This window comes from Elaeis guineensis, chromosome 8 (assembly GCF_000442705.2).
Source record: "Elaeis guineensis isolate ETL-2024a chromosome 8, EG11, whole genome shotgun sequence".
Lineage (NCBI taxonomy): Eukaryota > Viridiplantae > Streptophyta > Magnoliopsida > Arecales > Arecaceae > Elaeis > Elaeis guineensis.
Genome location: NC_026000.2, coordinates 9,945,429 through 9,968,976, shown reverse-complemented (window position 1 = coordinate 9,968,976; position 23,548 = coordinate 9,945,429). Strand labels below are relative to the sequence as shown.

General features: G+C 47.0%; 1 protein-coding gene and 1 pseudogene across 3 annotated transcripts; one reads left to right on the top strand and one right to left on the bottom strand.

Annotated features, from left to right (window-relative positions):
• The first annotated feature begins 1,179 nt into the window (after nt 1-1,179).
• Nucleotides 1,180-3,064, top strand: LOC109506176 (RING-H2 finger protein ATL13-like; annotated as a pseudogene).
• Nucleotides 3,065-5,757: 2,693 nt separating this feature from the next.
• LOC105050580 (uncharacterized) lies at nt 5,758-23,355 on the bottom strand. 3 transcript variants are annotated; one of them, XM_073242872.1, is made up of 6 exons: nt 23,184-23,354; nt 22,743-22,809; nt 9,569-9,659; nt 9,242-9,344; nt 7,436-7,936; nt 5,758-6,492 (listed from the first exon to the last, which is right to left on the bottom strand). In XM_073242872.1, the coding sequence occupies exons 1-5, from the start codon at nt 23,241-23,243 to the stop codon at nt 7,922-7,924; spliced, it is 336 nt and encodes a 111-aa protein (XP_073098973.1). In that variant the 5' UTR covers nt 23,244-23,354; the 3' UTR covers nt 5,758-6,492; nt 7,436-7,921. The 3 variants fall into 3 exon arrangements, with proteins under 3 accessions (XP_073098973.1, XP_073098974.1, XP_073098975.1); XM_073242873.1 differs by lacking the exon at nt 5,758-6,492 and adding an exon at nt 6,549-7,188; XM_073242874.1 differs by lacking the exons at nt 5,758-6,492; nt 7,436-7,936 and adding an exon at nt 11,337-11,452 and having other exon boundaries at nt 9,298-9,344; nt 23,184-23,355.
• Between the last annotated feature and the right edge of the window lie 193 nt (nt 23,356-23,548).

Below are 23,548 nucleotides of genomic sequence, written 5' to 3'. Positions count from 1 at the left end.
GATTTTTAGTTCGATTCTGATTCCAATTGTGAATCAAACATCTTCTATATAGATCATCGATGCTTTTAGAGAATTTGGGGCGAGGGGGTAATTTTGGATATAAAAATTTATTTGATTTATAGGAAGAATCTTTCATTGAAATATTTCTTCTAAAAAATTGATGCTTGGATAACACAATGCGTAAAATAATAATTTTATATATTTGGTTGACTTTGAAAAATATACCGCATCACAGTGCTTATATTTAGTTGAGCATTTACATCCTTAAACAAATTGTATAAAATACATACTATATCTTTTATTAAAAAATAGACCTTATCCGATTCTATTTAAAAATTTAAGAACGTAGTTAAAAAAAGTTATCTCAATTTTCAATATGTGGGAATACTACTTCCTCACATCTCCTTTTTGAAAACCCTAACCAAATGTAAAGTTTTTCTCCATTTTTCTCTTGATCACACCTTTTCTCTTCCACCTCCCCTTCCCCAAACTCATCTTAAAAAGGAGCTGGCAACGAGTCTGCATAAAAGCCATAACTGATATGGGAGAAAAATTCTGGCCAAAATACAGGTGGGGCATAACTTGAGGCCAACTTCCTGATACCAACCCTTAAGGACCATATGACTGTACTATTTGACACCCTGTTGATCAAGACCAAGTTATCCCTAGAGTTCATAAAGTCAACTTGTTCGAGATAAGTGCCACAAGAAAACAAAGAAAATAAATGTCACATGTGCATATGTCCAAACAACAATTGATCTAAAGTAATCCATCATAATAACACAAAATCTACCATTTTTGTAAATTAATCACACTAAATTCAATTGTTCTTTTAACAAAGTCAAGAAATCTATCATTATTACTAAATTAATTTTCTCTATTTTCTTGATCTTTTTTTTTCTTTTTTGAATAGGTTATATAAATAATGTAGAGGTTGTTACAGAAGGTAAGGTGGTCGAATATACTGTTAACCAAAATCAAATATTTCCCTTCAATTATAAATTTATCAATTAGTACAGTAATGATATAGTGAATCACAAAGATTATGATTAGATGCGCTGCGTATTTTGAGCAAACCATATATAAGTCAAATTTCTAATTTTGAATTGGTAGAAAATATTAATCATAGAACAATCACACATTAACAATGTTTCTGAACATTAAATCAAAAACTTTTACATGGTAATCGAGGATAAAGATATCAACTTAAAGAGAAGTGATGGCCAGGAACAGGCGTATAAATCCAAACGACTGTATTCTATAAACACTGCCTAAAATTCAGCTTCCTTCGTACTGCACCTCTCTGTATCACCAATGATCTGGATCTCATCATTGGTGGAGTTACAGTATTAAAATCTTGCACATAGATCGTCGCACAGGCCATCATTTCTGCTGTTTTCCTTTCTATCTTCCTAAATTTCGTCCTCAACTGAAATGAACTTACTCATTTATTTCACTGCGCTGGCATGCCATTCGTTGGTCGACCCTTCAAGGTCCACACTTTAAGGGTCCCATCCATCTGCCTTATTGGCCCTTTTTTTTTCCCCCGTTTTTCTTGCAGTCCATCGAGAAGAACCACCTCCTTGGATTCCATAACGTGGTATAAGAGCCCAAAAGCGTCTGGGTTCTCTTGTTGGGTTCTCCAAGAAAGATGAGATCTCGTGACCAGTAGTGAATCTCTCTCTCTCTCTCTCTTTAATAACAATTAAAAAAAAAAAGGCATTGCTGTGCTTGGAAATATCAAAGAGAACTTTTTTTTTTGCCATCTTGTCGTACTTTTTATTTTTAATAAAATTCGGGAGAGGTCCTCCTCCTCCTTTTTCCTAAAAAGCCATACTATCTCCACGTCTACACCCAGCGCGATTCGCGACCACCAGCTCCCGCTCCTCCTTTGCATTTAAAAAACACCAGTTACATCTTTCTCATAATTGTGATATTAGCCGTCCTCTTCTCCCTTGCCAGGCTTTTCCATCTCCTCGCCAGACTTGTAAGATACCTTTTGAGTCCAGCTGATGGGAATCCAGATGACAGGCACAATGCCACAGATTTGCAAGGCCAGCTCCGACAGCTCTTCCACCTCCATGACTCGGGTGGACCAGTGTTTCATAGAAAGCTCGCCAGTCTCCCTCTACAAAGTCATCATGGACCTCAGGGACCCATTTGACTCTTCTGTGTCAAGTGCCAATGCGAATGTGAGGCAGACGACAAGCTGAGGCTGCTCCCAAACTGTAGCCATGCCCTCCATTTGGAGTGTATCGATACTCGGCTTTTGTCCGGCCCACTCCGCCTGCACTTTGTGCAGAAGAAACCTGTTGCTTGGCTTCTCTCCAAGCAAGGGCTTCAGTCCTGGTTTTTCTGTTCTTTGTCTGGGGGTGAGAGATCGAGAGAGGTTGCTTCTGATAGAGTGAAGTCGGGGCTACAAGCGCGCGTGGATTTTCCTGGAGAAGACGTTCTTGGGACTCCTAGTCATGAATTTTCTCAAGACATGAGCTCAGCTATTCCAAAGGCTTCAAAGGACAATGTGATTCCTCTAAAGCTTGGAAAGTTAAAAAAATATGGATGTTGTTGTTGGCGGGGGAGAAGTTAGTTGCATTAATAATTTGAATGAAAGGAGGTGTCTTTCTATGGGATCACATAAGTAGTGGATGAGAATTCTGTGCTTGGAGTAGCCATTAGATTGCCGAAGCAACAAACATGTATTTCCAAAGCCTGTATTGGCTTTCGATGTCAAGTGTGATTGCCATTCGATAAGTAAAAGATCTAAAGAATTTGATCCACCAAGAAAGTCAGAATCCAGATGTTATGTTGGAAGGGCTACCGCCAGTGCTAATGCACACAATAAGGAAAGCTTCTCTTTTAGAAACATATGGCTCCCACCAAAGAAAGAGAAACTGATTGCAGAGGATTGTTCAAGTGGGCAACTTCATTCTGGTGGTATCAAGCAAGCGCTGAGTCAAAGCTATGGTGTGATGACAGCTCAAGGACAGTGTCGGGATTTGATATTGCAGTGGGGGAAAAGAGTGAAAGTGAGATGGGTTTGGATGGAAGTTGGCAGCTGCAATAACAGTATAGAGTCTTGGGCGGAGGAGCCACCATCCTTTTCATGGAGGATGGGGAGGCGAAGCAAAGTGGTGAACCATGTTTGAATTGGATTGGTTTTTCCATCTGATTTAAGACTGCTCACTCTTTTGAAGTCCTAGAACTTGAAAAGGAAGAAGTCAAGAAGATAAGAAAGATATTAATTCCTTACAGAATATTTAAATATTTTTTCGTTTTATTAGTTGATGAATGAACAGCAGGTATATTCCTCAAAAACTGAAAAACAGCTATAAATTTTAGATTAATTTAGAATTTCATATTTATCATTTCAAAATCATGCTCGCTTAGTTTGTTTGGCCAGGGTTTTTTTTTTTTTTTTTGGCTTTTTTTTAATGTTTTTGTACCGGGAAATCTTTATTTGACAAAAAAAAAGTGGGATGAAAAGGGTTGCTTGCTTCATTCTATTTGTCTTGCCATAGATTTTTCTCGTTTTCACTCCAATATCTTGCTTGTTTTATCCAAGCTATGACGCTCTTGAATTCCAATGCGAACTTGTATATATATCTCTCGTTGCACTTTAGTAGGAATTTTGTTTGGTAGGACTGGTTATGTGCCAAACAGTCTAAATAGACAAGTGGATGAGTGAAGCAAGCAAATGATGAAACAAAAATTAATCTGTCTGTTTCGCAAATAAATTTTTTTAAAAAAAGTGTTTTCCTTTCATAAGGCAGAGACGTGGAGAATTAATACGCAAAGCAATATTTGTAATGATTATATCTATTTTTAATAGTTATAAGTTTTGTCCACCTCATGAATGATGATTAAATTGCTACAGCGCTCTTCTGTCCTTCCTCCCTAGCTGAAAGAAAAGAAAAGGAACTTGTTACATGTTTTAGAAGACTATGCTTTGACTCTTTCTGATTTATGAATAAAATGGGTGGTCTTTATGCCTCCCTTTCACCTGATGGTCAAATTACCCAGCATACAAGCCTTCACCTTATGGTTTGTTGAAAAGTACCCAGCATTGAAGCATTCACCTTATGGTCCGATTCGATTAAAACAGCACCATGTGATAACAGCAGGTCTTGGTGGCCATGGTGGTGCTCTCAGAAGCAAATCTTCGCCATCCTCGTTTTGTTATTCTTGTGTATGGTCTCCTGATGACAATGTCCAAATTTTGCCAGCTTTATTGCTCTACTTAAGCTTTATAATTGTCTTGTTTTTTTTTTTTTGGTGCATGAGCTTTATTTTTTTCTTTTGGGAGATCCCAACACCTAAGCAATTTTGTTTTGCTTAACAGACCTTGGAACACCATCTCTTTTCTCATTTGACCACCACTTGGATAAAAACCACATGGATCTCATGTCACTGGGGCCCAATATATGGAAATTCTGTCGGTTCATGAATGCAAGGACTCTTGAGTTCTTCTTAGACCGTCACGATGGATTAGAAACTGGTGGGAACTCACATGAGTCCGAGTTGAAAGTTAGGTTAGAACTCACTTATTTCTCATGCCAATTCAGATGCAAGATTTGGTTGCTTCTGCTGTCACTCTTTCAGTATAATCATTTTTCAAGTCAAATAACCAAGCAAAGCAATAGAAACTAGTTACAGTTATCAACTATCCCTTTTAGGCTTTTAGCTTTCAAATTTCATTTATTTTGAGTGTAAATGAGTCCACATATTGGATCAGGTCAGCTGAGAATGGATTGAACAGCTTGAATCATCAGCATCATGTATACATTCTCCTATAAACTTATGGTCAGGAAGGGAGCACAGTCCTTGATCGCATAACTACCATCAAAGGATCAAACAAATTACTACCCTCAGCTGCCAACTTAATGCCCGCTGAGTCAAAATACTTGTCAAGCTGGCTAAGTTTATCTTGGTTCAACCGTGACTCAGCTTAAATAAACAAATGAGTCTATTGTTTAGGCCCTTGAAGTCAGTAGTTTTGAGCAGAGGATTGGTTCACTTGAATTCATTGGAATGGTACTCCTGTTAACAAACTCCTTCGATTCTTGTGCATTGGAGCCAAGGCCCATCCACCAATTGTCAAAGCAGATCCCAAAACTGATTTTGAATGGTTTCTACAAACTCTTGCTTGCATTGGATATAATAATAGTATGAGATAAGACACCTTGTAGTCATTTCTAAGGTGGACCATCTTGCTCACCAGCCTCATGGGGCAGGAACTGTCATGAAAGGGATTGGGGTAGGTGTTACACGATCATCTCCCTAAATGATCCAAAAGGTGTGAAGGACCGCTCACATTAATGTGAAGTCCATTTCCTCCATCACCTTATTCCATAATGGTCTTTGTAATGACTTATCCTGCCCCAAACTAAAAGTGCAACTTCGGCAAGGATGGAAGGGAGATCACAGTTGTGCCTGTTGTGGGTTGAACTCTGTATTTAGTGGTTGCAACCACCTTTGTTGCCCTTTGAGCTATTGGATACCTCATCAAGTCAGTACACACATAAATCTGAGTAGTTGTGCTAAGTTACAAGGACAACATAAGCATTAAGTTAATGATTAGGTGAATATATAAGAAGCAGTATTTCTTTTTATTTAATTGATTATTATGCCTTGAAATCTCCATTTTTGACCTGTTTCAGTATGTTTAGGTAAGCAGAAAATCAACCAATCTTAGACATCAGTTAAACCAAAAAACTGATGTAAATCATAGGGCATGAGATTGCTGATAAACCAACATGAGTATTATATGACAACAAAACAATAAAGAACTGAGAATTTTTACATCATTAGATGGTCTTTACTTCATGATAATTCAAGTCGAGGTTGTCCAGTCCCCACATTAGCTACCAAATCCACTCACCAGTTTCCTTCCAATGTATCCTATAAAAGGGCCATAAAATAAGTACATGATTTGGTCGTGCTATTAAAGTAGTTGGGTTTTGAAAGCTTCTAGCTATTGTAATATGCAAAAGGTATTGTTTGCATTAAATGTAAATACCATACAATTCTAACATATCATCTCATCTTGGGAAAATCTGTTGAGATGAAGACTGGATATACATAATTGCCGATTAATAGGAGAGTATAACACCTGAAAAGACTACAAGGTTCCCATGATTTGTCACCAATTATGAACTGGCAATATACTTAATGGTCACACATCTGTCATTCTAGACGGTTGTGTCTCAGGTGGGGCGTTCCCAAGTGTTTGGACCTGGCTAATTCACTTTTGGTGGCTCTTCCCTCCTCTCAAAAATGATTTGCCGGTCATCGAGTTTGTAATGGACAGTCATCTGAACCATTTGATTTTACCAGGTGAAGGGCTTTCTCAGGGATCAAAATACTGAAGACGGAGTAATGATGGTCCAAGCTTTTCTCTCCTTGAATTCACTACAGAGTGCATCAGCATTTGAATTGTGAAAGAGAGAAAATAAGCCGAATTCTTTGATAAACAAGTGCCATAGACACCTTCACCTATAGAACACATCAATAGAGATCAGAACAGATCCTAAGTTTGAATGCTGAAATATAGGACATACATATCAGAACATATACAAGGCATAACTGCTCAAAGACAAACTCAGATAAATGCGAGGAGCTAAAATAGGGTACCAGAATAAATTTTGAAAACAAATAATGGCTTGGACATGCATGACATGACTAGAGACGTAATTTAATTTTTAAAAATACAAATAGCTTAGCTAGGAACTCAATCATCCAATTTTCATACTTAAAGCCTGGGAGTAAAACCAAGATATGGAAGATTTTAAGCATCTTTCCAATCTTCATCCAGAACTTAACAAAGGGGACCATATGATTCAGAAACTGAGAAGCAATTGTGCAATGGAATGACAATGGCGTTGTTACAATTTAAATAGCGGTTCAGTATATTTTGTCTGACACATACTGATCTTGATGAAAAAAGAGCAGTTTTGACTGAAACTAACAGAAGTCAACCACAGGCAATTGAAGACTATATTACTTAACCAGTCAACTGCCAAAATGTGTCATACATAGGATCACTGTGTAAGCTTCAAAAGCCAGATTGGGAACTTAAAATTTACATGGCACCCCTACAAGGTGGATATCAAAACCATTGCATAGATAAGGTTGCATTACTTCAGAAGACAAACAATTTGTACCAACTTTGTTGATTAAGCTGTCCTCATTCTGAAATAGAATCAAATAAAACTGAGTCAACACAAATTCTGGGAATCAACAAGAAAGTACCATGCAAATAAAAAACATCCTAGGCTTTACTCCGAATGCAGAAGTATAACAAAAAGCACTGTCAGAGATTTCAAAGTTTTACATGCATAAACTATTGTGCGATGTGAATTCTAATCATGTTACATAGTCCATATCATGAGATTATTACATGTCATACATAAGATCATGTGAGAAGATTAAAGCTCACTTTTGAAATTTGGGTCTTCTGCCACTTTGCTGGGCTGTTATTGGAAGCACAATTTAAATCATCATTTGAATTAGATGGATTCTCTGAAGATCTTATGCTCTGGGGAATAGCTGCCTGTCCCTGCAACAGCTATTCCAATAGCAACAAGAGTAGAATGCCTCAAAAGGATGCCAGAGATGGTTGTTCCCATATTTTATTTCCGGGTGTTGATGGTATGGTCTCTGTTCTATCCATCCCCAAGGTTTTTGACAAGAAACTCCAGATTACAGGTCACTGCATTCATCAGGCAAGAACTTTGGAAATAAATGTTCCACACTGTTCGCTCCTCCATCTGCATCAGATTGAGAGGAGGCAGTATCTCCTTCCTGTTCCATGCAGCTGACATCTTTTGAGCCAGTTCCACATGTCGAACTAGACCTTGGGCATGTTTGGTCGTAAAAACATGCAATAATTTGCCTACTCAAAGGATCAACTATGCAGCAGCATTTACAACCTGATACACTGAAGAATACAAGTTCCATGAGATGCAGGATTAGCATCAACAAATTGAACACAATATAAACAGGAAGATGCACTTCTTAGGTTCAAATACACTAGTTCTAGTGAAAAAACACAAATATTGAGATTGAACATTTATAAAGTTTGGTTGCAAGATGACACTCCTAGAATTCTACCAGCTTCGCAAACAAATTGTAACTTTATTAATTAATAGAGCATCACTTTAATATCTTCTATATTAACTTTAAAAAAATGGTAGGATGTGGTGATGAGAAGAAACATGGGCACAGAATTTTCTTCTGTAGTGTTTACATAGGCAGTGTTTCTTCGATGGTCAGCTGAAAATAAAGCACCTGCACAAGTGACGTGCGAAAAAATGGAGCTAGATATGGACATATGACGTCAGTCACTACATATGGGATAAGTTACCACAATGAGAATTCTAAAATGGATGCATAAGAAAACTAGGAAGCATAAGGTCAGAACTTGGTGCATTTAAGAAGAAAAGGGACCAATGAATTGAGGAAAAAAAATCATGATTTGGTAACTGAGATAATGGGACAGTAGGTGGGACAAATATTTGATGAGGTCATTATTAGAAGAGATACTAGGCTTTGTCCAAGGACTTGTTTAGTGAGAGAAGTGAGAAAAAATTACAAATGCACTAACAGAGGAACATGACCTTGACAAAAGAATGAGATGCAAAAAGAGATTTAAATAGGAAGCACTAAAGAATTAAATAAACCCTGTTTGTTTATTATGGTTATAAAAAATGCATCCACTTAACAATTTTTTGAACATGAAATGGAAACCAAGAAAAAAAGAAAGGTAAATGGACTAAGATAAGCACAGTTAAACTGGATAGAATAATGAAAAAGGATGTTAAAACATGAAGAAAGAAACATACAAGTTCCCTGGAAAAGCATGACATATGAAACACAACCTCATAAGCTTCATTTGACAAGGTACCATGCTTGTATGTAGATGAAGTCTCAAATTTCTAAAAAGGGTTTAGTTTAATTGCATAAGCTTCTCCATGAATGGTCCTAGAGGGAGAGCAAAAACAACTTCAAAAAGCTCAAAAGATCTGTCAAGGAAAGCATGCACCAAACCATGCTCAACAAAATCACATTTAAAGAAAACAAAAAATGAAAGCACAGCATTAACTGTTCAAATTCTAGTACTATCTGCTTAAATGTCATGCACCTTCTCATATTTTATCTGAAAGTTGAAAACAATGCAAGTCTTGGAGCAAGGAACCAAAATGGACCAAATGCAGTAGAAATAAGAAGCATTAAATCAGCATACCTTTTCATCATGATGGTGTGATTTAGTTAATTGGATCACAACTTTCATGTATTTAAAGATAGATCGTGATTCCTCTTCACTAAACCCAGTGATGCCATCGAAACTGCCATATTTGCAAAGGTAAAAATAAATCCCAGACGTAGATATTACAGTTTTTCATTATACAATAAACTAAGTTCTTCAAAAATAATTAGCAAACAACAATAAGTGGCATTTATGGCTTCTTTTAGAGCATAAAAGTTAGCATCTGCTTCCATCAGAAACTAGAAGACATGTGCATGAAGTTGCATAGCTTTTTTTCCCCTCTCGGGTGATTCCTCATTGTACCTCTCAATTTCTCCACCATCAAATTCCCATGCTTTCCTTTTTCCTTTCTTTTTTTCCCCAAATTTGCTGAAGACTAGTAATCTCATTACATCTGAGATAAAATTGTTGAGATTTCAATTTCCTGGATAAGTTGTTGGGATAATATCTATCAGCCTCTTAAAGTGAAAAGAAACAAATAAAAGATATATCAACTACAATGTCACTAATCAGAGGAAAAGGATATTGTAGTCAGAGAAACCTATCTGCAGTAGAAATCATCATATCTTATATAGTTAGGTGAGCATCGGGTGATCAAATGAACAGCATGCCAAGCATGGTGGCCTACTACTTATATCTTCTGGTTTACACTGGCTCAAACATATGAGGCCAACTTGAGCTCAATAAAACAGAATTGCATGAAAGGTAGACCCAATGAAGTCTCAATAAATGACAAATAATGATTGTTAATGGCACAATCTTCTCTTTTAAATCATCCCACAGGTTGCAGTATAGATATTAAGACAACAAAAATTTGAGAGGAAGTCAATTAATTCGGCCCATCTAAGAATTTTAATAAACAAGTTTTCGCAAGTTATTCAGAAGACTTAATTACGATCCACGTATTTTTCTTCGCAGATTCAGTCTCCCCCATTGAATTTCAATGTATCTTGGTTATCGCTTCATAATTTAACTTGATTACAGGAATTGAACATTCATCTCAATAAGAAGAGACTTTAACCATGATAAACCACATGTGTTTTTGATAGCTTGATACCCTCCTTCTTCACTGGAATAGGAAATAATACGTTGCTTTTTACCCTTCATAGTTCAATACAGTTGTTGAGAAATATAGCATATCATATTCAAGCAGCCTATATGGTGCATGATGAACATTTTCTTCCCACAGCTGTTTTAGGCTGAGAAATGTAAAAACTTTCAGCACCTTTTCTTCAACAGCTCTTTAATTTAAAATGAAAATGACAAGGGAAAAAATGTAGCTTGATAAAACAGGAACACCATGTATTTATCTATATAACACAAAAACCATGTAAGCAGAACCTATGAAGCAATGACTGCACTAGAATTAAACAAAACTAATATTCATAATGCACAAGTGTAGAAAGAAAGGAAGCAAACTTGGTTGTTGGATGGTAGAATGTTGGCCAAAGCTTGCATTTTTTTTCTTCCCATCCTTCTTTTGACATGGTAGCATATTCCGCAACCAGGAAGCACTTCCAACATTAATGCATGTGGCTCTTCTTCTTACAGAGTTGATTCAACATTCAAGTATCATAAAAGTGATACTTACAAAACACCATCCATAAACTTAAAAGCAACTGCTTAGTAATTAGTTTTTTGTTGCATAATGTTAATTGCATCTGTAATAATTAAAAGAAAACTCTGCAGCAGAGATACCATAAAACCAGCTTTCCATGGATTATGAGTAACTTCATAAAACCAACTTAGGAAAAGCTTCTCTGGTTTCACTTTCTACCACTCAATCGCGAATATCTTTTTACACCTAAATAAACTTTGCATTTCATTCTAACTGCTTTTTCAAAAAGGTTTTTCAATATGAAATGGTTCAATACTGACAAATCTGAAACCTGAATCTGCAAGCCCTTAGTCTCATAATGATAATCCTTCTCAAAAAAAAAAAAAAACTCATAATTTTAATCATTGGCTTCTTTTTATGCAGTATCCACTTTGGATCTTTGGAATTTGCAAGAGAGATTTGCCATTAGCTACTAATTCTAATATAAAAAGTAGGATTAGAAGGATAGCTCACTTTTGCATTGAAGGGACTCAAATGGTGGGTGCTTATAAGCTGAAGTACATTATTTGGTATGCCGTCCGTGTGTTTTTCATTTTCATTGCATAAAATCACTGGCAATTCAGTTTTCCCTGACAAGAGAAAAATGCAATAATATAGCTTGGGAGGACTTCATTACCTTTAATCTTCATAAAGCAAATTTCTTGTTATAGAAGACATAAGCACAATGCTGTCGTAATAATTTCCCCTTTTAAAGGTATATTATGTCACAAAGAGTTGTAAGCCAAGAAGCTGGAAAGCATAAGTTACAAGTTCAAGCAAATTTCATTAAGCAAATTTCATCACGAAAAAGGAAAAATGACAAAATTTGGTTGAAATAGGAAAACACGTTTCCTTCATTACAAGCAATCAAGTTTCTAAAAACAGCCGAACAAAACCTATACAAATAGCAAATACATTGATTACCTTTCGCTAAATCTGAAAGAAGCTGAGAAATGAGACAGCTTTACACATCACAACTTGGTGAAGGATAATATACTTATGTCTAACTTTTGTCAAAAGGGCAATGTATAGCTGTCAACTAAGAAAGCCATTTGTAACCATAGGAGCCGATCTTAAGCCTCGGAACTGAACTCACAATAGTTTTGTTGGGGGATACCCACCGACCGACCGACCGACTATCGGAGGGCCCGACCGGCTGGCGGCCCGACCGACCGACCGACTATCGGAGGGCCCGACCGGCTGGCGGCCCGACCGACCGATCGACTATCGGAGGACCCGACCGGCTGGCAGCCCGACCGACTAACCAACGGCCCGACGGACGACTCTGACTGGCCGATCGTAAGTCGGGCGACAGGCCGACGGACGCCATCAGCGGCTAACTGCGGCCATTCCACGGTCCATTCCCGACCGACTAAACCCAGAGGTCCGGTAGCCGACCCACATGAAGCTCGCCGACCGACGGAGGAGTCCGACGCCACTCTGCTGGCCACCGACCTTGGGTCGGCCGACTCCACCAACCACCGTACGGCCGCCAGACGTTGTCAGCTCTGACACGGACATGCGGCACAGTTACCTAGGGGCATTGTCCCGCCGAGAGCCGGGTCAACCCTGGTGATTAGACGGCTACACGGCGACATGACGTTTTCACGGCGGCTCTGACAGTCCACAGTGAGTTGACAGTTCCTCACTTGTCCGCGCCATTAATGACGGCGCCATACCTAGCTCCACTATATATACCGGGGAAGGCAACAGTGCAAAGGATCGATCCGCCCGTCTCTCCCACATACGCAGGCTCGCTCCTCTCTCTCTCTCCCTCTCTCTCTCTCTTTCTCAGAGCTCTCTGTCTGCATTTCACTGTTGCCCAGTCACCTCTCTGACTTGACCGTCGGAGGGTCCCCGCCGGAGCCGCCTCCGGTCAGTGCGGACTTCCTTTTGCAGGTGCACGCTCCCCGACGATCGGGCGACGAGGCGATTGGCCGCAACAGATTGGCGCGCCAGGAAGGGGATCAGCATGACAAAGACAAGAGCTCAACGATCGAGAATCACTGGGTCGGCAAGGCGCTCTTCCCGCCGGGAAGAAGCCTCCCCGCCCCCACCGGCGGCGGAGCCTAGCTCTCCGCGCCCTGCAGTGACTACGGAGGCCCAGATTGCGGCCATCGTACGGCAAATGACCGTACTGACCGACGCAGTCAAAAGCCTCCAGCAACAACCGGCGGCCCGACCTATGCCTTCCAGGAGCAGCCGCCGACGGTCGCGCCGACCCCTGTCGCCTCCATGCGAGCGCTCCCAACAGCGCTCCCACGGAGAGGAGGAGGGGCGACCACGGCGCGACGACCGACGGTCCCAGCGGCCCTCTCCTTCCCCGTTGGAACGGGCGAGGAAGGAAAAACGGCCGCGCACACCGTCGGCCTCTCTTTCAGAATCCTCCGGAGGCTCCACCCCCGGGGTCTCCCAGCATCGACGAGCGGACGACTACGAGCGACGGTTCGAGGAGATCGACCGCCAACTCGCTCAGTTGCAGATGGACGGCCAGAAGTCTTCAAACGACGTCGACTTCCAAACCGCCCAACCTCTCTCCCGACTCATCCTCGACGAACCGATCCCCAGTCGGTTCAAGATGCCGCACGCGGAGTCTTACGACGGCTCCACCGACCCAATCGACCATCTGGAAAGCTACAAAGCTCTCATGACGATTCAAGGGGCAACCGACGCTCTCCTTTGCATCGGCTTCCCCGCCACACTCCGCAAGGCTGCCAGGGCCTGGTACTCCGACCTCCGATCGGGAAGTATCCACTCCTTCGGATAGCTCGAGCACTCGTTCGTGGCCCATTTCAGCACCAGCCGAAAGCCGCCGCGAACGTCGGACAGCCTTTTCTCCCTCAAGCAGGGGGAAAACGAGACGCTCCGACACTTCGTGGCGCGATTCAACGCGGCCACGCTCGAGGTCCGGGACCTCAACGAAGACATGGCGGTTTCAGCCATGAAGCGGGGCCTGAGGTCGTCCCGATTTACTTATTCTCTGGACAAGACCCTCCCCCGAACATACGCCGAGCTACTGGAGCGCGCATACAAGTATATGCGCGCAGACGAAGGAGCGTCCGACCGACGCTTGGTCGAGCCCAGGGGTCCGAAGGAGAAGCGAAGAAAAGGTCGGGAGCCTGCCGAACCGAGCAGGCCCCCGGCCAATAGTCGGCTTTCTCCACCCCGACAGATCCAAAAATCACCTCGCCGACAGACTCCGAGGCCGGTGCGTCCCAGGTATGACTCCTACACTCCTCTCTCCGCTCCCCGTGCGCAGATCTTGATGGAGATCGAAGGGGAAGAATACCTGCGACGGCCTCTGCCTCTGAAGGCAAAGGGCCTCGACCACCGGAAGTACTGCCGGTTCCATCGGAGCCACGGCCACGACACCGAGCGATGCATCCAGTTGAAGGATGAGATCGAAAATCTCATCCGCCGGGGGTATCTCGGCAAATTTCGAAAGGGTTCGCCGACCCGACCGACTGCCGATCGACGCCCCCAGCCGACTGAAGAGGCGCCGACTAACCAGCCGACGGCTGGAGTCATCAACATGATCTCCAAGCGGCTGGGATCGGGGACGTCTACAGGGGGGGAGCCGACGAAAAAGCCGCGCCCGGACGACGTGATTACCTTCTCAGAAGACGACGTTCGGGGCATCCAGACTCCCCACGACGACGCTGTTGTTGTGTCGGCGACAATAGCCAATTATGATGTAAAACGAATTTTTGTTGATAATGGAAGTTCGACAAATGTTTTGTTTTACTCGACCTTCTCCCGAATGCGACTACCGACTGATCGACTTAGTAGGGTCTCCACGCCCTTGATCGGCTTTGCCGGAGACACCGTCACGACAGAAGGAGAAATCACCCTGCCCGTGACGGTCGGTACCGAACCACGGCAAAGAACGGTCTCCCTCATTTTCGCGGTCGTCCAAGTTCCTTCGGCCTACAACGCCATACTCGGGCGACCCGGATTGAACGCCCTCAGGGCGATCGTCTCGACGTACCATCTCCTTGTTCGATTCCCGACCAAAAACGGAGTCGGGGAGATGCGCGGAGATCAACAGCTCGCCCGACGATGCTTCCAAATCTCCGTCCAAAGCGACGAGACAAAGGATCCCCTGACAATCGACAAACTGGATCAACGGGAGGAGGAAGAGCGGGGTTCGCCGGCCGAGCAGCTCGAGGCGATCCCGGTAGGAGAAAATCCCGACAGAAAAGTTTGGGTCGGGTCTCAATTGCCCGACACCGAACGCCACCGACTGGCGGAGCTGCTGACGGCCAACGCCGACATATTCGCATGGTCGGCAGCAGATATGTCGGGCATCCCTCCAGAAACAATTACTCACCGACTCAACATCGACCCGACAATGAAGCCGGTGAGGCAGAAGAAAAGGTCCTTCGCCCCAGAAAGGCAGAAGGCCATTGACGAAGAAGTGGACAAGCTGCTCGAAGCAGGCTTCATTCGGGAATCCACGTATCCCGATTGGCTCGCCAATGTCGTCATGGTCAAGAAAGCCAACGGGAAGTGGAGGATCTGCATCGACTACACCGACCTCAACCGAGCATGCCCGAAGGATAGCTTTCCACTCCCGAAGATCGACCAGCTGGTGGATGCGACGTCCGGATTTCGACTGCTCAGCTTCATGGACGCCTTCGCCGGGTACAATCAGATCCGGATGGCGCCTGAAGACGAGGAGCACACCGCGTTCGTGACCCCCAAGGGCCTCTACTGTTATCGGGTGATGCCCTTTGGATTGAAGAATGCCGGCGCCACCTACCAGCGACTCGTCAATAAGGTCTTCAAAGACTAGATCGGGCGTAACATGGAGGTGTACGTGGACGACATGCTGGTAAAGAGCACACAGATCCCGGACCATGTTCAGGATCTCGAGGAGACCTTCCGCACCCTTCGACGACACCGAATGAAGCTCAACCCGACCAAATGCGCCTTCGGGGTGACCTCGGGGAAGTTCCTCGGATTCCTCGTTTCTCAGAGAGGGATCGAGGCCAACCCTGAGAAGATAAAGGCGATCCTCGACATGCGTCATCCGAACACCAAGAAGGAGGTCCAACAGCTGAACGGAAGAATCGTCGCTCTTAGCCGATTCATTTTCCGATCAGCTGAAAGGTGCCTCCCGTTCTTCAAGACCCTGCGCCAGGCGAACGGTTTCTCTTGGTCGGATGAGTGCGAACAGACCTTTGAAGACCTGAAAAGGTACCTGGCTTCCCCGCCGCTGCTCGTAAAGCCGCAGGTCGGGGAGACCTTGTATCTCTACTTGGCCACATCTTCTGAGGCGATCAGTTCGGTGCTCGTTCGGGAAAACGAGTGCCGAACCCATCAGCCCATCTACTACACCAGCAAAGTGCTCCACGGCGCCGAAGCCAGATACTCGGAGACGGAAAAGATGGTTTTCGCCCTGACCGTCTCCGCGCAACGGCTCCGACCATACTTCCAGGCCCACGCCATCGTGGTACTCACCAACCAACCCCTGAGGGCCGTACTGCGCCGACCCGACACATCCGGACGACTCGCTAAGTGGGCGATGAAGCTTAGCGAGTTCGACATTCAGTACCGACCGAGGCCTGCCTTGAAGGCTCAGGTCTTGGCCGACTTCATCGCTGAATGCCCGACGACCGACCGAAGGTCGGGAGCTGAAGGCCCGGGACGAGATTCGATCTCTGAGCCAGACCCGATCTCCACCTGGGTACTTCACATCGACGGAGCCTCCAACGCTCAGGGAAGCGGGGCCGGGCTCCTGCTCACGAATTCAGATGGGGTAGTCACCGAATACGCCCTCCGGTTCGACTTCAAGGCCTCCAACAATCAAGCCGAATACGAGGCACTCCTCGCGGGCTTGAGGATGGCGAAGGAACTGGGCGTCGACAGCCTCCGGGCATTCTCCGACTCTCAGCTGATCGTGGGGCAGGTCAAGGGCGACTTCGAGGCGCGAGATCCGACCATGATCAAGTATCTTCAGAAGGTAAAGGATCTCGTGGCCCGCCTCGAGCATTTCGAGATCTCCCACATCCCCAGGACGGAGAACGCCCGTGCCGACGCTCTCTCCAGATTGGCAACATCGGCCTATGATTCTTTGGGTCGGACGTTTGTCGAAAACCTCCAGCGGCCGAGCATCGATCGGGTCGAAGAAGTGCAGCAGCTAACGTCCGAACCAAGTTGGATGGACCCGATCGTCCGGTACTTGTCCGACGGGACCAGTCCCGAAGACCCCGCGGAGGCCAAGCGACTCCGATGGTCGGCGTCGCAATATGTGATCATGGACGGCCGACTCTACAAGAGGTCGTTCTCCCTCCCTCTGCTCAGGTGCTTGGGACCGACCGACGCTGACTACGCCCTCCGAGAGGTTCACGAGGGAATTTGTGGGAATCACTTGGGGGGCAAGTCCTTAGCCTTCAAGGTCTTACGACAGGGCTACTACTGGCCGACCATGAGGAAGGATGCGGCAGAGTTGGTCCGAAGGTGCGAGCCATGCCAGAAGTATGCCAATATTCAGCACCAACCGGCCAGTCAAATCACTCCCATTGTCGCTCCATGGCCCTTCGCTCAGTGGGGAGTCGATATTCTCGACCCCTTCCCACCGGCGTCAGGCCAGAGGAAGTTCATCGTTGTCTCCATCGACTACTTCACAAAGTGGGTCGAGGCCGAGCCCTTGGCGCAGATCACCGAGCGGAAGATGGAGGACTTCATCCAAAAGTCCATCATCTTCAGGTTCGGATTGCCGCACACCCTCATCACCGACAACGGACGGCAATTCGACAACCGAGACTTCAAGGACTTCTGCGCCAGGTTCCACATCCGTCATCGACTAACTTCAGTCGGGCACCCACAGTCCAACGGTGAGGTTGAGGTGACGAACCGAACCCTGCTCCATGGGCTCAAGACCCGACTGAACGAAGCCAAAGGTCTCTGGGTCGACGAGCTGGGCTCCGTCCTGTGGGCTTACCGAACGACCCCCCGCGTCCCGACCGGAGAGTCGCCGTTCAGTTTGGCCTACGGGACAGAAGCTATGATCCCGCTCGAGATTGGCCTGCCATCTTCAAGGGTCGAGCAGTACCGCGAGCCGGACAACTCCGAAAGCCGGAGGGCCGACCTAGACCTTCTCCCCGAACTGCGAGATGAGGCTCAAATCCGAATGGCCTCATACCGACAGAGGGTCGCCCGGTATTACAACGCCAAGGTCAGACCAAAGCTCTTTAAGCCTGGCGACCTAGTCTTGAGGAAGGCAGAAGTGTCAAAGCCCTTGGACCAAGGGAAGCTGACTCCCAACTGGGAAGGACCCTACAAGGTTGCTGACACCTTCGGGCCGAGGGCCTACCAGCTGGAGACCCTTGAGGGGAAGCCCATTCCCCGGACTTGGAACGCCGACAACTTGAAGCTGTATTACCAGTGAATTCTGTAATTCAATCATCGGAATACAAGTTCAGTTTGAAAAATCGGAGTTCTAACTCTTCGACTACTGATCGGCGCTCAGCCCCGACGCATCGACGCGGACCTGGCACCGACGACACATCGGCCCCTTACACGGACCGATGCATCTACGATGACGGGAGTTTATACTCCTTCTACGGTCGAATTTTCGGGCAGAATCCATCGGCCGACTGGCCGATCGGGCCCCGACCGAAGAAAGGCTAAAAGCCCACGCGGCTATTGCCGCGACTTCCGACCAGGCTACGGCCGGTCGAGGGATATTCGGCTTACCACCGTCTATCACATGACGCGACCTTAGTCGCACCCACTACTCGCCGACCGACCTACGGCCGGCTGAACGACACTCGGCTTGCCACCGTCTGTCAAAGGACATGAAACCCGACGCAAGAGCATGGGGACCCGACTTACTATCGTGCCCCCGGCACTACGCCAGACGATGATCGACTAAGTGCATCTACGGAGGTCCGGCTGCCGAACCTTGGAAGGTTCGGTCGGCTTCCGTTTCAACAGATGGACCCGACTGGCAACTTCGACTACCCGAAGCCGACCTAAAGTCGGGACCCATTCCACTTTCAGGGCTATGCAAGTTGTCGGAGTCCTACCGACTCACGTGAGTTAGTGGCTTACTTAAGTTAGCAACTAAAGTTCGACATCGCAGCAATGGTCGGCATTACAAACAAGAAGGAAAAGAAGAAAATTTCATTCGTTGATAAAAGAAATTACAGAGTCGGGACGAAGCCCGATTACATGTATTTTCAAAAAAGACAAAAATAAAGATGGTCGGCAGGGCCGATCACCCGTCCTGATCGATCTCTTCGACCGACGGAGGATCGGGGATGATCGGCGTCTCGGCCATAAGCAACGATTGATCGGCCGCCGAGGGATGGGCTTCGGTCGACAAAGGAACTTCGGTCGGCACCTGCTCCGGGACGGCTTCCTCCACCACGATGACGCCTCCCGACGGCTGGTCGGCCATCTCTTCCGTTCCTTCTTCTTCGGCTCCTTCCTCGGCGAACGGCGGGACGACGCGGCTGACGTCCACCTCCGGGTACAAGGCATGGACGGCGTCCCGACCGTCCTCGAACCCGACCCGGTAGGAGGCGAAGCCCGACTCGAGCATCTCCTCCTTGTACCGGTCGGAGGCCCGGAAGTCCTCAACCGCACGATCGGCCGACTCCCTCGCCGACCGTGCCTCGTCCTCAGTGTGGGCCAGCTCCTCCCTCGCCAACTCCGCCTCGGCCCTAGCAATTTCGGCGTCGATCTGGGCGATGGACAAATCCTCTTCGGCTTCCGCGAGCTTCCCCAGGCTGGCCCGAAGTTGCTCGCGTTCCCCTTGGAGTTCGGAGGTGGCACCGTCCCGTTCGCGTCGAAGACGACGCACGACCCGACCTTTGTGCTTGGCCTCCTTCTTGACCGACTTCAGTTCGGCCATAAGCCGGGAGACCTCGTCCGTCAACTTGGCCTCCCGGTCGACCGACTCCTGCAGTTGGTCGACCAGCCTCGCTCTTTCGGCCTCGGCTGCCGCCGACCTTTCCTTAAAGGCTGCCCGAACGTCGCCGAACCTTCGGTATCCGGCCTCCAACTCGGACATGGTGAAGATCAGCTGCCGACGGAAAAAAGCTTCGTCAGAATTATGGGGCTGGTCTCTTGGAAGGGCGCGAAGGGCCAGTCCCCGACGCTGGCCTCTTCCTCGCGGCGGCAAATTGACGAATTTCGGCATCGGTCGGCCTCATCCTCGGCGGTGTCCCTGCAAAACCGACCAGTGTCAAAGGCCGGACCAGAACTACCCTAAAGCCGAACAAAAAGAAAAGCTGGGGGATCGGGCGATACCTATTCGGGGGACCAGACTCAGGCCGGCATCATAGAGAGCTTGCTCGGTAACAAGCTCCCTCTGCTTCGGGACCGACATGTCTTTGAGTCGGTGGAAGTCCTCCCGGTCGTCCACGTCGACCCGACTGTTGTCGTTGGCCTCAGTTCGGGGTACACCCCAGCGGGAAGGAAAGCCCCAAGAAGAAGAAGAAGAAATGAAAAAGAACTGGTTCTTCCACCCATGAATGGACGATGGAAGACCAGTTATGAAAGCAAGACCCTTCCGGGGGTTGAAGAGCCACCACCCTCGGGCTTTAGGGTGGGGTCGGAGCACAAAAAATGCCCGGAAGAGGGAAACGCGAGGGTTGGTCGGCAAAAGCTGACACAACAGCGCGAAGGAGATTATCAGACGAACAGAGTTCAGCGCCAGCTGCGCCGGACAGAGTCCGTAGTAATCAAGCAGATTCCGGACGAACTCCGGAATCGGGAGCCGAAGACCCGCGCGAAGGTCTTCGACGTATAGCGCCAGGTCGCCAGGCGGAGGGTTGTTGACCCGACCGCCGGCCCCTGGGGCAGAGAGCCGAAACTGCTCCGGGATGCGATAGTGCTCCCGAAGCTGATCGACGTTCGGCCCCGAAAGCGAGGAGGCCTCATCTTCCGGAGCCGATCGGGTGTCGTCGGTCGGGTTCCCCGACCGAGCTCCCTGAGTCGGTTTCCTGGTCATTGTGCAGGAACCGAAAGCAGAGAAAGAGAAGAAAGGAAGAAGGGGAAGGAGGACCACGAACCGGATCCGGATGGACCCTCCGCAGGCGAAGAAGAGCTCTGCCCGCGATGACTGAAAAATCGCTCGGACAGAGTTTCCCCAGCGAAATGTGGCAAAAGTGGGTCAGGGTCCGGGAGGTCCTATATATAGGGCCGACCGACGGCCGAGATCCTTCCGCGCCGACCAAAGACCTCCAGATGCGCGACGCGTGGCGCCCGCCGGTTGGCTGAGGAATCGGCGTGCTTCGTCCCGGGACGCCCGCACCGCCCTCATTAAATGCCGGAGCGGGCGCCGGCCAACCACCATGACACGCGGCGCGCGGGGGTTGGCTCCGCAGTCGGCCGCCCGCGCCGGTCCGCGTTCCCGATGGGACGCTCCACCCGCGATCGGCGCCGAATATCCGATCGACTGACGCCGTATCGTCCGGCACCCGATCTTCTGACACCGACGTGACGGCTGACGACGACAAGACGTGGCGTCTGACACCTGACGCCGGCGCGACTTCTGGCATCGACTAGACGTTCGGATCACTTGGGATTCGTGAGGTGTCTGACAACGGATCAGCCGGCGGTACGGTCGGATCTGCACATGCGACAAATCCACTCCCAGTCGTCCGGTCTTGCTACCCGAATGAAGGCATCGGCCAGCTCTCCACCCGACTTAGGAGTGGAGGGGGGGCAACTGTTGGGGGATACCCACCAACCGACCGACCGACTATCGGAGGGCCCGACCGGCTGGCGGCCCGACCGACCGACCGACTATCGGAGGGCCCGACCGGCTGGCGGCCCGACCGACCGATCGACTATCGGAGGACCCGACCGGCTGGCAGCCCGACCGACTAACCAACGGCCCGACGGACGACTCTGACTGGCCGATCGTAAGTCGGGCGACAGGCCGACGGACGCCATCAGCGGCTAACTGCGGCCATTCCACGGTCCATTCCCGACCGACTAAACCCAGAGGTCCGGTAGCCGACCCACATGAAGCTCGCCGACCGACGGAGGAGTCCGACGCCACTCTGCTGGCCACCGACCTTGGGTCGGCCGACTCCACCAACCACCGTACGGCCGCCAGACGTTTCAGCTCTGACACGGACATGCGGCACAGTTACCTAGGGGCATTGTCCCGCCGAGAGCCGGGTCAACCCTGGTGATTAGACGGCTACACGGCGACATGACGTTTTCACGGCGGCTCTGACAGTCCACAGTGAGTTGACAGTTCCTCACTTGTCCGCGCCATTAATGACGGCGCCATACCTAGCTCCACTATATATACCGGGGAAGGCAACAGTGCAAAGGATCGATCCGCCCGTCTCTCCCACATACGCAGGCTCGCTCCTCTCTCTCTCTCCCTCTCTCTCTCTCTTTCTCAGAGCTCTCTGTCTGCATTTCACTGTTGCCCAGTCACCTCTCTGACTTGACCGTCGGAGGGTCCCCGCCGGAGCCGCCTCCGGTCAGTGCGGACTTCCTTTTGCAGGTGCACGCTCCCCGACGATCGGGCGACGAGGCGATTGGCCGCAACAAGTTTCAATCCAAGCTTCAGATATGTTCATCCTGCTCATTTTCAAATTGATTAAGTTTGACAGATAAATGTACGTTTAAATATGACTCATTCTTTTTTTAAAATATATGCATTCAGTATCAATATCAACTTAGTGGAAAAAGTACATATAAGTCAATAAATAATTCAGTTGGTAAGATCAAACAAAAGAATTAACAGAAGGTATAAGGTTACAACTTGGTGCTCAACAAATGTCAATATTTCTTGACCGGACCCACTGGCATCTTCCTCCTAGCATGTCATGTTATTTCCCCAAAAAGCAACGATGGAAATGGATATGACAACTGAAGAATAATTTTTGGATAAAAAAATCGCACCTTTCACAGAGCTCCTTCGAACCCGTTTCACATGGAGAAGAATATCAAGCGGGCACATCTGATCCAGCTGGTTAGCCAATCCAAAGAAATCAAGAAAGACCCTTAAAAACAAAGCCCATAAATTCCGCATTTCATAATCCGAAAAAAGAATTTAGAAAGTACAATAAATATTACTCTTCTTGAAAAAACAGAAAAAAGAGTTTTTTTTTTTTTTTTTTTTGCGAAACAATTAATATAGTTGAGAACATATACTGCACGCAAGTTTGATTGCAAACTTCGGCTCAATCTTAGACGTTAACACATCAACTAAAATAAATATTGAAAAAAATCAAAACTTTTGAAGAAAACAATCCGTAAAACAAATCTTTAAGGAAATCTATTTAAAAAATTAAGCGAAAGAAGGAAAGGAGGAGGAGAAGAAGAAGATGAACGAAGAGATACCTCTGGATTGTTCGATGGAAGATGAAGGCTCGCAGGAATGTGAATGATCTTATATTGCATTGATTATCTTCTCCTCTACTTCCAACACTGGACCACGAGAGTCGAGAAGACCTGTAGAGTTCCAGGAAGTGGGGTTTAAAGACCAGAGGAGGGGGGGGAAGCAACGGCCGGGAAGTGAGGGATTTAAACTAGCGGCCGCCTGCGGCTCTGCGTAGGGTCGACGCTAACTCGGACCGAACCGGAAACGTTACGACCGCAGGGGTTTATCTGCACGAAATTTGTCGTATGTTAGTGGAATTTGGTCAAATGAAGCTCCCGTGAATAGTTGAAAAGATGCGTTTTCGGGGTATCGTCGACCGTTGATT